We start from the raw sequence: 14,071 nt of genomic DNA, 5'->3' as shown, positions 1-14,071 counted from the left end.
AACATTACTGCTCAAATACTTCTCCTTGTCTTATTGAAAAGAACTATAAGGCTGATTCTAAGGCCAATTATCTATTCCTAGCATTAAATTCTAAAAGGAGTCTATGGTGGTTGTGCGCCTTCAAGGGACGTTATGTAACACCGCAAATAACATCTCTTTAAAAAGTGTTTCTAAGGCATAAAAAAGTAGAACATATAAACATCCAGTTTTCTGTGTTTCTGGTGATTGAGGTTACCAGAGAGAGAGAGAGAGGCAGGTTACTCACTTTACCACGGTTATCAGATCGATTTTTATCACTATGTCCTGTGATACTAAAACATTTCTCTAAACTGCTTGAACCAAGGTGCAAAGAGTTTAACACGTGCTGAGCACACTACAGAGCTTGCAGTAGATGTGAGGAAAATTTATGATAGCTTGGTAAGTTTGCCAAATTGCTTGTGTGGTTGTCTTTCATGATTTGAGACTCATCAAGAAGACCACATGTGGCCAGGCATGGTGGCTCATGCCTGTCCTCCCAGCACTTTGGGAGGCCAAGGAGGGTGGATCACTCAAGGTCAGGAGTTCGAGACCAGCCTGGCCAACATGGTGAAACACCGTCCCTACTAAAAATACAAAAAATTAGCTGGGCGTGGTGATGGGAGCCTGTAATCCCAGATACTCTGGAGGCTGAGGCACGAGATTCGCTTGAACCCGGGAGGCAGAGGTTGTGACACTGCACTCCAGCCTGGGTGACAGAGTGAGAATCTGTCTCAAAAAAAAAAAAAAAAAAAAAAAGCACGGTGGCTCCTGCCTGTAATCCCAGCACTTTGGGAGGCTGAAGTGGGTGGATAACTTGAGGTCAGGAGTTCGAGACCAGCCTGACCAACATGGTAAAACTCCCGTTTTTACTGAAAATACAAAAAATTAGCAGGGTGCGATGGCGGGCGCCTGTAGTCCCAGCTACTGGGGAGGCTGAGGCAGGAGAATCACTTGAACTGGGCAGGTGGAGGTTGCAGTGAGCCGAGATTGCATCACTGCACTCCGGCCTGGGCGACAGTGAGACTCTGTCTCAAAAAAAAAAAATAAAGAATTAGTAACATAATTTAACATCTCTGACCCCAATATAATTAAGGGATGAGTTTGTAATAAAAAGGTGAACTAGAAAAGTCCACACGCGTTGGAAAACTGGCCAACAGAGGGCATAATCACACATGGGCCTAGGGGAGGTGGCTGCCTATGGACGTGGCCGTGGCCGCAGGTACAGATGCTGCCAGGATGAAGCACTTAGGCGTGAACGCCGTCAGCCTCTTACACCTTCTCCTGCTTGCCCCACAGTGCCTGCTACTCACCCCACACAGCCTACGCCCAGAGCAAGCTGGCCCTTGTCCTGTTCACCTATCACCTCCAGCGGCTGCTGGCGGCTGAGGGAAGCCACGTGACTGCTAACGTGGTGGACCCCGGTGTGGTCAACACGGACCTCTACCAGCATGTGTTCTGGGGCACCCGTCTGGTGAAGAAGCTTCTCGGCTGGTTGCTTTTCAAGGTAAGTCCCTTCTGCTTCTCTGATTCACGGCTACACCTGAAGATGCTACAGGAAAGGGGGTCCCCAATCCAGACCCCAATGGAGGGTTCTTGGATCTCATGCAAGAAAGAATTCAGGACGTGTCTGTGGTGCAAAGAGAAAGCAAGTTTATTGAGAAGGTAGAAGAATAAATGAATGGCTCCTCCACAGACAGAGCATCCCCAACGGCTGCTGGTTGGCCATTTTTACGGTTATTTCTTGATGATATGCTAAACGAGGGGTGGGTTATTCCTGCCTCCTCTTTTTAGACCATAGAGGGTAACTTCCTGACATTGCCATGGCATTTGTAACTGTCATAGAGCTGGTGGGAATGTAGCCGTGACGACAACCGGAGGTCACTCTTGTCGCTATTTTGCTTTTTGTGGGTTCTGGCTGGCTTCTTTACTGCAACCTGTTGTATCAGCAAGGTTTTTATGACCTGTACCTTGTACCAATCTCTTATCTCATCCTGCGACTTAACATGCCTTAACCGTCTGGGAATGCAGCCCAGTAGGTCTCAGTCTCATGTTACCCAGCTCCTGTTCAAGATGGAGTCACTCTGGTTCACACAGCTCTGACACAACCACTTCCAGGCTGCGTGTGCGGTGTTGGGTGCTTGGATTCGGTGATTTATTTGTACATTCTCACCCCAAAGCCTTGGTTGTCTGCAAGCTCGGTGGGTGATGCTGTGTAGTTATGTAGTGCCCATAAATGAATCTTCTTAGGAACTGGAGACCCTTTGGGGATGCTGTGGTAGGGGTCAAGGGAAAAACATCCCCCTTTGCCATTTGAAGGTTTGCTGAAAAATCCAAGCACAAAATACAGTTTCCCTTATTGAAAGATGAATACAGGAAATGACAGGCAAATGTATTCTCATCCATGGAGGATGTCAGAGGAATTGCCCCATTACACAAGGGGGTACAGATGCTTGTGTCCTCTTCTTCTTAGGGGAAAGGGAGTGGGGAATTGGGGGTGAATTCAGGGGAATAGTAAATGATTTTTAAGGGAAGTCAATGGGTTTGAACATGTACAGTGGCCCAAAAACAGATAATGTTTTTTGTTGTTGTTGTTTGTTTGTTTTGAGATGGAGTTTCACTTTTTGTCGCCCAGGCTGGAGTGCAATGGCGCAATCTCAGCTCACTGCAACCTCTGCCTCCTGGGTTCAAGCGATTCCGCTGCCTCAGCCTCCTGAGTAGCTGGGATTACAGGCGTGCGCCACCACACCCGGCTAACTTTGTATTTTTAGTAGAGACGGGGTTTCATCATGCTGGCCAGGCTGGTCGCGAACTCTGGACCTCAGGTGATCCACCCGCCTCGGGCTCCCAAAGTGCTGGGATGATAGGTGTGAGCCACAGCGCCTGGCCTCAGATAATGGTTTCTGATGAGTCTGTGCAGGGACAGAGGCTGTGGAGCCGGCAGAACAGACAATGGTTTATGAGGAGCCTCTGCAGGGCTGTTGACAGACATCAGTCTTTCCTCCTGCGATGTGGGTTCGGAAACTCAGGGAAGGGGCCACTGGTCATTTTTCCTTCTTTGACGTGTCCAGACTTCAGGGAACTTCAGAGAACAACTTCATCCTGTACATCGGGAGACACAGAGGAACCAGGAAAGGGGGGAGGTAAGAGAGATCTTGAGGCTTCTTCAGTTCAGCAGGACAAAGCACCGTACTTTGGGGTCTTGGTTTTTAAGACCCAGAAACTGAATGCTCCCAGATTTCTGCAACGATCTTTGTTGTCATGATGCGTTATCTTCTTGAGCACTGCAAGATTTCATGCCCCAGCCATTCCTTTGAGTTTGTTTGTTTGAGATGGAGTCTAGCTCTGTCGCCCAGGCTGGAGTGCCGTGGTTTGATCTCAGCTCACTGCAACCTCCACCCCCTGGGTTCAAGTGAATCTCCTGCCTCAGCCTCCTGAGTAGCTGGGATTACAGGTGTGCGCCACCACGCCCGGCTAGTTTTTGTATTTTTAGTAAAGACAGGGTTTTGCCACGTTGGCCAAGCTGGTCTTGAACTCCTGGCCTACCTCAAGTAATCTACCCGCCTTGGTGTCCCAAAGTGCTGGGATACAGTAGCGAGCCATCGTGCCTGTCCCCCTTGAGGTCTTTTGAAGTGATATGTATCTGGGAGCTATAGATTTACTTTCTTTTCTATCTATCTCAAGTCGGGATACTAAAGTTTTAATAATTTGTTTACAAAACAAAGAAAGAACCTTGAGAAGCTTTTCTGTTTCTCCCTTTACATTGCAGAATCGTCTAATTAGCATTTTTAAAACTGTCTGCTTTTGAAACAATGACACGATTCGCCTTCAAAACCGCGTGGGTTGAGGAATTTTCGGAAGAGCGATTCTAACTCAGCTTTCAAAATTCCTTGGGCGTCTACTGCTTTATTGAGGTTTCCCACCTCTTTCTGAATCAGTTTAGACAGCTTTTCCCTTTAGATAATTGTCTGTTTCATCAAGTTTTGGAATTAATGAGCTTGGTTACAAATTCCCTTTTCTCCCTGTTGGACTCCTGGCATTGCTCTTGATGTCGTCTGAAAGTCTCTCATGATACGAGCTGCCCGCCCCCAACGCAGACTTTTTGAGGGGATTAATTACTTCCCTTATTTTGCAGTTTGCTTTCTTATCAGTTGTTCTTCAAATCTCTCATTCCTCAAGCAAAGGAATTTCTTTTTTTCTTTTTCTTTTTCTTTTTTTTTTTTTTGAGATAGTCTCGCTCTGTCACCAGGCTGCAGTGCACTGGCCCGATCTCAGCTCACTGCAACCTCCGCCTCCCGGGTTCAAGCGATTCTCCTGCCTCAGCCTCCTGAGTAGCTGGGATTGCAGGCACCCACCAACATGCCTGGCTAAGTGTTGTGTTTTTAGTAGGGATGGGGTTTCACTATGTTGCCCAGGCTGGTCTCGAACTCCTGACCTTGGGTGATCCGCCCGCCTCGGCCTCCCTAAGTGCTGGGATTACAGGCGTGAGCCTCCGTGCTCAGCTGTACCTCCCTTATTTTGCAGTTTGCTTTCTTATCCATTGTTCTTTGCATCTCTAATTTCTCAAGCAAAGGAATTTCAAAATATTAGTTATTTTATTAAGCACTAAGTTTTCTCTAGCAAGACACCAACACTAGGATACATTCTTATAAAACCCCCATGAATCCCTCAGAGTGACTTCAGTATCCAAGGAGAGCATTTGCTGTTTTTTTCTTTTAAAATTTTTTTTTTTTTTTTGAGACGGAGTCTCGCTCAGTTGCCCAGGCTGGAGTGCAGTGGTGCGATCCCGGCTCACTGCAAGCTCCACCTCTCGGGTTCACGCCATTCTCCTGCCTCAGCCTCCCAAGTAGCTGGGACCACAGGCGCCCGCCACCACGCCTGACTAATTGTTTTTTTTTTGTTGGTTGTTGTTTTTGTATTTTTAGTAGAGACGGGGTTTCACCATGTTAGCCAGGATGGTCTTGATCTCCTGACCTCGTGATCCGCCCGCCTTGGCCTCCCAAAGTGCTGGGATTACAGGCATGAGCCACCACACCCGGCCTCTTTTAAATTTTTTAGAGACCAGGTCTTGCTCTGTCACCCTGGCTGCAGTGCTTTTTTTTTTTTTTTTTTAGAGACAGGATCTTGCTGTTCGCCCACGGTGGTCTTGTGCGCTGGGATTATGATGCAATCACTGGTTGCAACCTTGAAATCCTGGCCTCAAGTGATTCTCCCACCTCTGCCTCCGAAAGTGCTGGGATGACAGGCATAAGCCACCATGGCTGGCCTTGATAATATTTCTTTCTAAATATTTAACAAGCAAACTGGAACTTTAGCCACATGAATCATTCTTTAATCCTTTGATCATCATCTGCAAATTTGGATTAAAAATAACCACGGGGCATTGCTTGAGTGATACTGCCTTTATATAAGAGACAACATTGTGGAAACTTTAAAATTATAGAGCAGAAGAATATGCATTAGCCTGGAAATGAAATTAAAATAATGTAAGAATTTTAAAGAAAAGGCTGTACGACAGCAGTAGCTTGATGCTCTCTTTATAATGATAATTCTGTATTGCTGTATATGTATTATTTACTAGTGTGTATGCATGTATGTATGCATTGTATATTAAGACTTGGAAGATCAGCTGGGTGCCGTGTCTCATGCCTGTAATCCCAGCACTTTGGGAGGCCGAGGTGAGCGGATTACTTGAGGTCAGGAGTTTGAGACCAGCCTGTCAAACATGGGGAAACACCATCTCTATTAAAAAATAAAAAAAAATTAGCCGAGTGTGGTAGCGCCTGCATGTCATCCCAGCTACTTGGGGGGCTGAGGCAGGAGAATCGCTTGAACCCGGGAGGCAGAGGTTGTAGTGAGCCAAGATGGCGCCATTGCACTCCAGCCTGGGTGACAAGAGTGAAACTCCATCTCAAAAAAAAAAAGAAAGAAAGAAAGAAGAAAAACCTTGCAGGATCTGCCCAGGGTCCTTGGGAAGAATCTGTGGGAAGTTCATATCTCTGTGATGTTTCATATCATCTGAGGGCATGGTTGTATGTCACTCTGAAACCTCTATCCTCTGTCTCATCAGAACACATGGACTCGATTCCAAATTCACCGCCACTAACCTGGGCGACCAGTCAGTACCAGAAGAAAAACTAGGAGGTTGATTGGTTTGTTTTTGAGATGGGGTGTCGCCCTGTCACCCAGGCTGGAGAGCAGTGGCACAATCACAGCTCACAGCAGCCTCGACCTCTGCTGGACTGAAACGATCACCCCACCTCCACCTCCTGAGTAGCTGGGACTACAGGAATGCACCAGCACACCTGGCTAATTTTTAAAAAATTTTTGGTAGAGCCAGGGTCCTGCTCTGTTGTCCAGCCGGATCTCCAGTTCCTAGCCCCAAGCGATCCTCCTGCTGTGGCCTCCCAAAGTGTTGGGATTATGATTTGTGCATTTATAAAGATGAGAGGTTTTGATTTGTCCTGTATACAAATGCATCAGGCCATTCTTCATGCTGAGACAAGCAGATGGTCTCAGCCTCAGTAGGAGAGTAGCTTAGTATTTCAGAGAGCGTGTGTGGTCTTCAGACCTCTAGGAAGCTCCTTGCAGCTTCATCAATGAAACTCAGTAACCCCCTACACTGTATACCCCTCCTAGGGAGCAAATGAATGTGGCTATTACCTCTCTTCCCACCCCGCTTGTCTCAAGATCAGTGGGTGTTACGAAAAAGAGCTATGGGCCGGGCGCGGTGGCTCACACCTGTAATCCCAACACTTTGGGAGGCTGAGGGGGGAGGATCACCTGAGGTTGGGAGTTTGAGACCAGCCTGACCAACATGGAGAAACCCCATCTCTACTAAAAATACAGAAATTAGCCAGGCATGGTGGCAGTCACCTGTAATCCCAGCTACTCAGGAAGCTGAGGCAGGAGAATCGCTTGAACCCAGGGGCGGAGATTGTGGTGAGCCCAGATTGTGCCACTGCACTCCAGCCTGGGCGACAAGAGCGAAACTCCATCTCAAAAAAAAAAGAAAGCTATTGTAAATGCTGAGTGTATCAGCTCCACCATACAGGGCTCATGTCCAGCAAGTCCTGACCACTTTGAAATCATGTGATCAGGCCTGCCATCAAAATGAACAAATTTGCAGTGTAGACTGCGCCCACTTCACCATGAAGTAGACCACTCGTATCATTGCTTGTTTTAAGCATGTATTTGTATCTGCCATGCAGTCTAATGAAACTGTGTCTTAGGGTTGATTGGAACTTGGATTGATGTGCCGAGAGGGTGACGGATTAATTAATCAAGTCAAGGATGCAGGTACTGGGAATTTTTTTATTTTTATTTTTATTTTTAAGGTGGAGCCTCGCTCTGTCGCCCAGGCTGGAGTGCAGTGGCGCGATCTCGGCTCACTGCAACCTCCGCCTCCTGGGTTCCAGCAATTCTGCCTCATCCTCCTGGGTAGTTGGGACCTCAGGTACCTCCCAGCATGCCTGGCTAATTTTTACATTTTTAGTAGAGACAGGGTTTTGATATGTTACTCAGGCTGATCTCAAGCTCACAGTCTCAAGTGAGCCAACTGCCTCGGCCTGCCAAAGTGCTGGGATTACAGGCATGAGACACCATACCCAGCTCCCACATTTCTTTATTAATAAAGAAACAAATCTAACCACCCTCTCTGGACCTTCTGTTTTTCCTGGGGACTGTCCCTGACCACAGTCTCTTCTGCAGCAAATCCCCATACAGGAATTGCTCATACATTTTGCTTCCAGTCCCCCGTGCTCCACTGAAAATGCTCCAGGTGGCCGGGCGCAGTGGCTCACGCCTGTCATCCCAGGACTTTGGGAGGCCGAGGCGGGTGGATCACCTGAGGCCAGGAGTTCGAGACCAGCCTGGCCAACGTGGTGAAACCCCATCTGTACTAAAAATACAAAAATTAGACAGGCGTGATGGCGGACGCCTGTAATCCCAGCTACTCGGGAGGCTGAGGCAGGAGAATCGCTTGAACCCGGGAGCAGGAGGTTGCAGTAAGCCGAGATCGCGCCACTGCGCTCCAGCCTGGGTGACAAGAGTGAAACTCCATCTCAAAAAAAATACAATGAATAAATAAATAAATAAGAAATTGCTCCAGGTAGAGCTACCAGGGACTTCACCCCTTCCGTGCAATGTGCAAACCTCAGCCCTGGCTGTTTCCTCTTCCACACATGCCCTTCCCCCAGGTGTCCATTCCCTCTCCTTCGCTTCATTCAGGCCTGTGTCAAAACCTCTGAAGATAGGGCTTCTCCTGGGTGCTTGCTTTCCCCTCACAAAGCTTTGTTTGTCTTTATGGGTCATCTCACCAACTGGCTTATGTATTTATTGATTCACTTATTTATTATAAATTTAAGGAGTACAGATGCGGATTTATTTATTTTATTTTATTTTATTTTTTTGAGACAGAGTCTCGCCCTGTCGCCCAGGCTGGAGTACAGTGGCACGATCTCGGCTCACTGCAACCCCTGCCTCCCGGGTTCAAGCGATTCTCCCTCCTCAGCCTCCCAAGTAGCTGGGATTACAGACATGTCCCACCACACCCAGCTAATTTGTATATTTTTAATAGAGACGGGGTTTCGCCATGTTGGCCGGGATGGTCTTGATCTCTTGACCTTGTGATCCGCCAGCCTCGGCTTCCCAAAGTGCTGGCATGACAGGCGTGAGCCACCGCGCCCGTCCTGGCCTATGTATTATTGATTTGCTTATTTATTAAAAATTTAAAGAGTACAGGTGCGGATTTCTTTTCTTGTTTCCTTTTTTTTTTTTTTTTTTTCTTCTGAGATGCTCTGTTGCCCAGGCTGCACTGCAGTGGCATGATTTTGGCTCACTGCAACCCCTCCCTCCCGGGTTCAAGCGATTCTCCCTCCTCAGCCTCCCGAGTAGCTGGGATTATAGGCATGTCCCACCACACCCAGCTAATTTTTACATTTTTAATAGAGACGGGGTTTCATCATGTTGGCTGGGATGGTCTTGATCTCTTGACCTCATGATCCACCGGCCTCGGCCTCCCAAAGTGCTGGGATGACAGGTGTGAGCCACCGCGCCCGGCCCAGCTTATGTATTTATTGATTTGCTTATTGATTATACATTTAAGGAGTACAGGTGCGGATTTCTTGCATGGAGACATTGCACAGTGGTGAAGTCCGGGCTTCTAGTGAACCCCTCACCGCTGCAGTGAATACTATACCCGTAGGTGATTTTTTTCATCCTCCACCTCCTGCCAACCTCCCACCTTTCAGGGTCCTCATCGTCAGTCCACCCTCTGTGTCTGTGTAGACCCACTGGTGAACTCCCACCTGCAAGTGAGAACATGGCAGGATCAGTGTTTGACTTTCGGTATATGAGTTGTTAGGAGAACGGCCCGCTTTTCAAACTGAAGCTCTGTTTCCATTAAAATACAACTTCCAGTTTCCCTGCTGTTCCTAGCTCCTAGCAACACCATTCTGCTTTCTGTCTTGATGAGTCTGACGACTCTAGGGACCTTAGAAAATGGAAACAGGCCAGGCATGGTGGATCACACCTGTAATCCCAGCACTTTGGGAGGCTGAGGCGGGTGGATCACCTGAGGTCACGAGTTCAAGACCAGCCTGACCAATATGGTGAAACCCCGTCTCTACTAAAAATACAAAAATTAGCTCAGCGTGGTGGCACATGCCTGTAGTCCCAGCTACTCGGGAGGCTGAGGCAGGAGAATCGCTTGAACACGGGAGGTAGAGACTGCAGTAAGCCAGGATCGCACCACTGCACTCCAGCCTGGGCGACAGAGTGAGACTCCATCTCAAAAAATAAAAATAAAAAGTAAAATAATAAAATAAAAAGTGGAAACGTGCAGTGTTTGTCCATGTCACTGCAAAAGACATGATTTCATTCTTTGATATGACTGCATAATATTCCATGGTGTGTATATACTATACTATACTTTCTTTATCTTAGCTAGTCCTCTGCTGACAGACACTTAGGTTGATTGCATATCTTTGCTGTTCTGAATACTACTGCAGAAAACCTACAACAGCTGTGTGCGTGGATCAGGACTCTGTGCCTGGAAGGCAGGGAGGGAGGTACTGAATGCATGTGTGTGGGTCTAGCTGTGTACATGGATCTGGGCTATGTGCATGGATCAGGGCTGTCTGCATGGATGAAGGCAGGGAGGGAAATATTGAATGCATGTGCATGGATCAGGGCTGTGTGCATGGATGCAGGAAGGGAGGCAGGTGCTGAACGCACGTGCATGGAGCCAGCTGTGTGCATGGATCAGGGCTGTGTGCATGGATGAAGGCAGAGAGGCCAGATGCGGAATGCATGTGTATGGAGCCAGCTGTGTGCATGGATCAGGGCTGTGTGCATGGATGCAGGCAGGGAGGCAGGTGCTGAACGCACGTGCATGGAGCCAGCTGTGTGCATGGATCAGGGCTGTGTGCATGGATCAGGGCTGTGTGCATGGATGAAGGCAGGGATAGAGATGCTGAATGCATGTGTGTGGGTCTAGCAGTGTGCATGGATCAGGGCTGTGTGCATGGGTGAAGGCAGGGAGGCAGATGCTGAATGCATGTGCATGGAGCCAGCTGTGTGCATGGATCAGGGCTGTGTGCATGGATGCAGGCAGGGAGGCAGCTGCAGAATGCATGTGTGTGGAGCCAGCTGTGTGCATGGATCAGTGCTGTGTGCATGGATGAAGGCAGAGAGGCCAGATGCGGAATGCATGTGTATGGAGCCAGCTGTGTGCATGGATCAGTGCTGTGTGCATGGATGAAGGCAGAGAGGCCAGATGCGGACTGCATGTGTGTGGAGCCAGCTGTGTGCATGGATCAGTGCTGTGTGCATGGATGAAGGCAGAGAGGCCAGATGCGGAATGCATGTGTATGGAGCCAGCTGTGTGCATGGATCAGGGCTGTGTGCATGAGTGAAGGCAGGGAGGGAGATATTGAATGCATGTGCATGGATCAGGACTGTGTGCATGGATGCAGGCAGGGAGGCAGGTGCTGAATGCACGTGCATGGAGCCAGCTGTATGCATGGATCAGGGCTGTGTGCATGGATCAGGGCTGTGTGCATGGATGAAGGCAGGGATGGAGATGCTGAATGCATGTGCGTGGAGCCAGCTGTGTGCATGGATCAGGGCTGTGTGCATGGATGCAGGCAGGGAGGCAGGTGCTGAACGCACGTGCATGGAGCCAGCTGTGTGCATGGATCAGGGCTGTGTGCATGGATCAGGGCTGTGTGCATGGATGAAGGCAGGGATGGAGATGCTGAATGCATGTGCGTGGAGCCAGCTGTGTGCATGGATGCAGGCAGGGAGGCAGCTGCAGAATGCATGTGTATGGAGCCAGCTGTGTGCATGGATCAGTGCTGTGTGCATGGATGACGGCAGAGAGGCCAGATGCGGAATGCATGTGTATGGAGCCAGCTGTGTGCATGGATCAGTGCTGTGTGCATGGATGACGGCAGAGAGGCCAGATGCGGAATGCATGTGTATGGAGCCAGCTGTGTACATGGGTCAGGGCTGTGTGCATGGATGAAGGCAGGGAGGCAGATGCTGAATGCATGTGTATGGAGCCAGCTGTGTGCATGGATCAGTGCTGTGTGCATGGATGACGGCAGAGAGGCCAGATGCGGAATGCATGTGTATGGAGCCAGCTGTGTACATGGGTCAGGGCTGTGTGCATGGATGAAGGCAGGGAGGCAGATGCTGAATGCATGTGTATGGAGCCAGCTGTGTACATGGGTCAGGGCTGTGTGCATGGATGAAGGCAGGGAGGCAGATGCTGAATGCACGTGCATGGAGCCAGCTGTGTTCATGGATTAGGGCTGTGTGCGTGGAAGAAGATAGGCAGATGCAGAATGCATGTGTATGGAGCCAGCTGTGTGCATGGATCAGGGCTATGTGCATGGATGAAGGCAGGGAGGCAGATGCTGAATGCATATGTATGGAGCCAGCTGTGTGCATGGATCAGGGCTGTGTGCATGGGTGAAGGCAAGGAGGGAGATATTGAATGCATGTGCATGGATCCAGCTGTGTGCATGCATCAGGGCTCATCATAGCAAAGCAGAGAAAGAAGGGAGATGATGAGGGAGGGGTCCCTGGAAGAATCAGGCAGTGGCTATTTCCTGCAACAGCTCCCTTCTCCTTTCCTTCCCTGCTATGCCTCTCATTTTTCTAATTTGTTAATTCTGGATAATAATATCACATAAGATTGTTGTGAACATTGCTGACAGAATATATGGGAAACCATTTTCTCCACTGTAAAGCTCTATGTAATTATGTAATTATGAGCCATTCATTCCTCTGGCTGACTATATTGCTTGTGGCTCTACTTAGTACACTTGAAATTCTATCTTCTATTTTGTGTGTGTTTCATCTTTTTTTTTTTCCTGCACTTGTGCCTCACCATCCACCCACTGCCCATGTCTATTGGAAGCTCCCGGGCAGCAGGGGTTATTTCTAAAATTGTCTTCCTTTGCCCCAAGAGCTGGCAAAATATGGGTGAGCATTTAATAAACATTCATTGGACTGAATGAAGTTGAAATGGTTTGTGTAGCTTGCAGCTCCAACAGTCTCCAGGACTCAAGAGTGGCTTTATGCAGATTTTACGATAAATGTTGCTGCACCGTCTCCCCGGCCCCCCGGCGGGTGTCTGGGACTTCAAAGATACCCTTGTGTTTGTTAAAAGGGAACACACTTTGTTCTTGGATTTGGGTTCACATTTATACATCTTCTGTCCTCTTGCCAGTCTCTAAAGATTGTCATTTGAAAAAAAAAAAAAAAGCTGTAGATAAAACGGGATGTGTTATTTAAGCCACAGGGAGCATGATTTACAGGACCGTGTTGTGTATTCAGAAGGCAACTTTCATTTCCCTGCACAAGGCACCACCAAGCAGGCGCACTTCATCATTCCAAGAATGTGTGGAAGACAGCACCTGTCAGCCGCAGCTGCACAGGGGCAGATAATTAAATTCTGCCGCGAAGCCACAGTTCCTTGCTCTATACAGGAGGCTGGCTAGATAGGAAGTGTTTTAGTCTTTGTGGGCCACCTCTAGTCTCTTTGGCATATTTCTTTCTTTCTTTCTTTTTTTTTTTTTTTTAACAACACTTTAAGAGTATAAAACCATTCTTAGCTAGTAGCCTGTACAGAAACAGGTACGGGCTGAATTTTGCCCATGGTGTATAGTTTGCAGAGCTGCATAAGAAGCTAGAATGAGTAGGGTTCCCAGCGTGGTCTCTAAGACCAGCAGCCTCTGGGAGCTCGTTAGAAATGCAGATTCTTGGGTCGGGCACGGTGGCTCATGCCTGTAATCCCAGCACTTTTGCAGGCTGACGTGGGCGAATCATGAGGTCAGGAGTTCAAGACCAGCCTGGCCAACATGGTGAAATCCCATCTCTACTAAAAATACGAAAAATTAGCTAGGTGTAGTGGCGGGCGCCTGTAATCCCAGCTACTTGGGAGGCTGAGGCAGGAGAATTGCTTAAACTTGGGAAGCAGAGGTTGCAGTGAGTCAAGATCATGCCACTGCACTCCAGCCCAGGCAACAGAGTGAGACTCCATCTCAAAAAAATAAATAAATAATAAAAAATGCAGATTCTTGGGCCTCCTAAGATCCACTGAGTCAGAAATACCAGGGGTGCAGTTGTTTTTACAAGCTCTCTGGCCGATTCTCTTGAGTGCTAAGCGTGAGGACCCCTGACCCCAGGACTGCAGGGGATTGAGCCCCAGCTTTGGGGCTGTGGACAGAAGAAGATAGCTCTCGGTAACTCCATATGAATCCTCCAGATGAATCCTAAAGGAAGTTGTGTTGCCTTAGTTGTTGTTGTTGTTTTCAAAACAAGTGGATAAAAGTTCATTCAGGAATCCCCCAGCCTCACACAAGTGAACAAGAGTGATTTCGATTCAGAAGAAGACTTTTAGAAACAGAAGAGTATAGTGTGAAGGTTGTCCAGTTTTTTTTTTTTTTTACGAAAACCTGGATTATACTGTAAATTGATAATAGAGGGGGCAGAGAGAGAGGAGGAGGAAGAAGAAGGGGAAGAGGAGGAAGGGAAGGGGGAGAGA

General features: G+C 48.2%; 1 protein-coding gene across 1 annotated transcript in view; it reads left to right on the top strand.

Moving 5' to 3' along the window:
• DHRSX (dehydrogenase/reductase X-linked) overlaps nucleotides 1–14,071 on the top strand; it is a 272,919-nt gene that overhangs the window by 245,522 nt on the left and 13,326 nt on the right. The window contains exon 6 of the mRNA XM_054473374.2: nucleotides 1,315–1,522. Coding sequence (XP_054329349.1) covers nucleotides 1,315–1,522 — 208 coding nt within the window. The remainder of the gene's footprint in view (nucleotides 1–1,314; nucleotides 1,523–14,071) is intronic.

This window comes from Pongo pygmaeus, chromosome Y (genome assembly GCF_028885625.2).
Source record: "Pongo pygmaeus isolate AG05252 chromosome Y, NHGRI_mPonPyg2-v2.0_pri, whole genome shotgun sequence".
Classification (NCBI taxonomy): domain Eukaryota; kingdom Metazoa; phylum Chordata; class Mammalia; order Primates; family Hominidae; genus Pongo; species Pongo pygmaeus.
The sequence above is the reverse complement of the archived record's forward strand: the minus strand, read 5'-3'. Positions and strand labels throughout refer to the sequence as shown.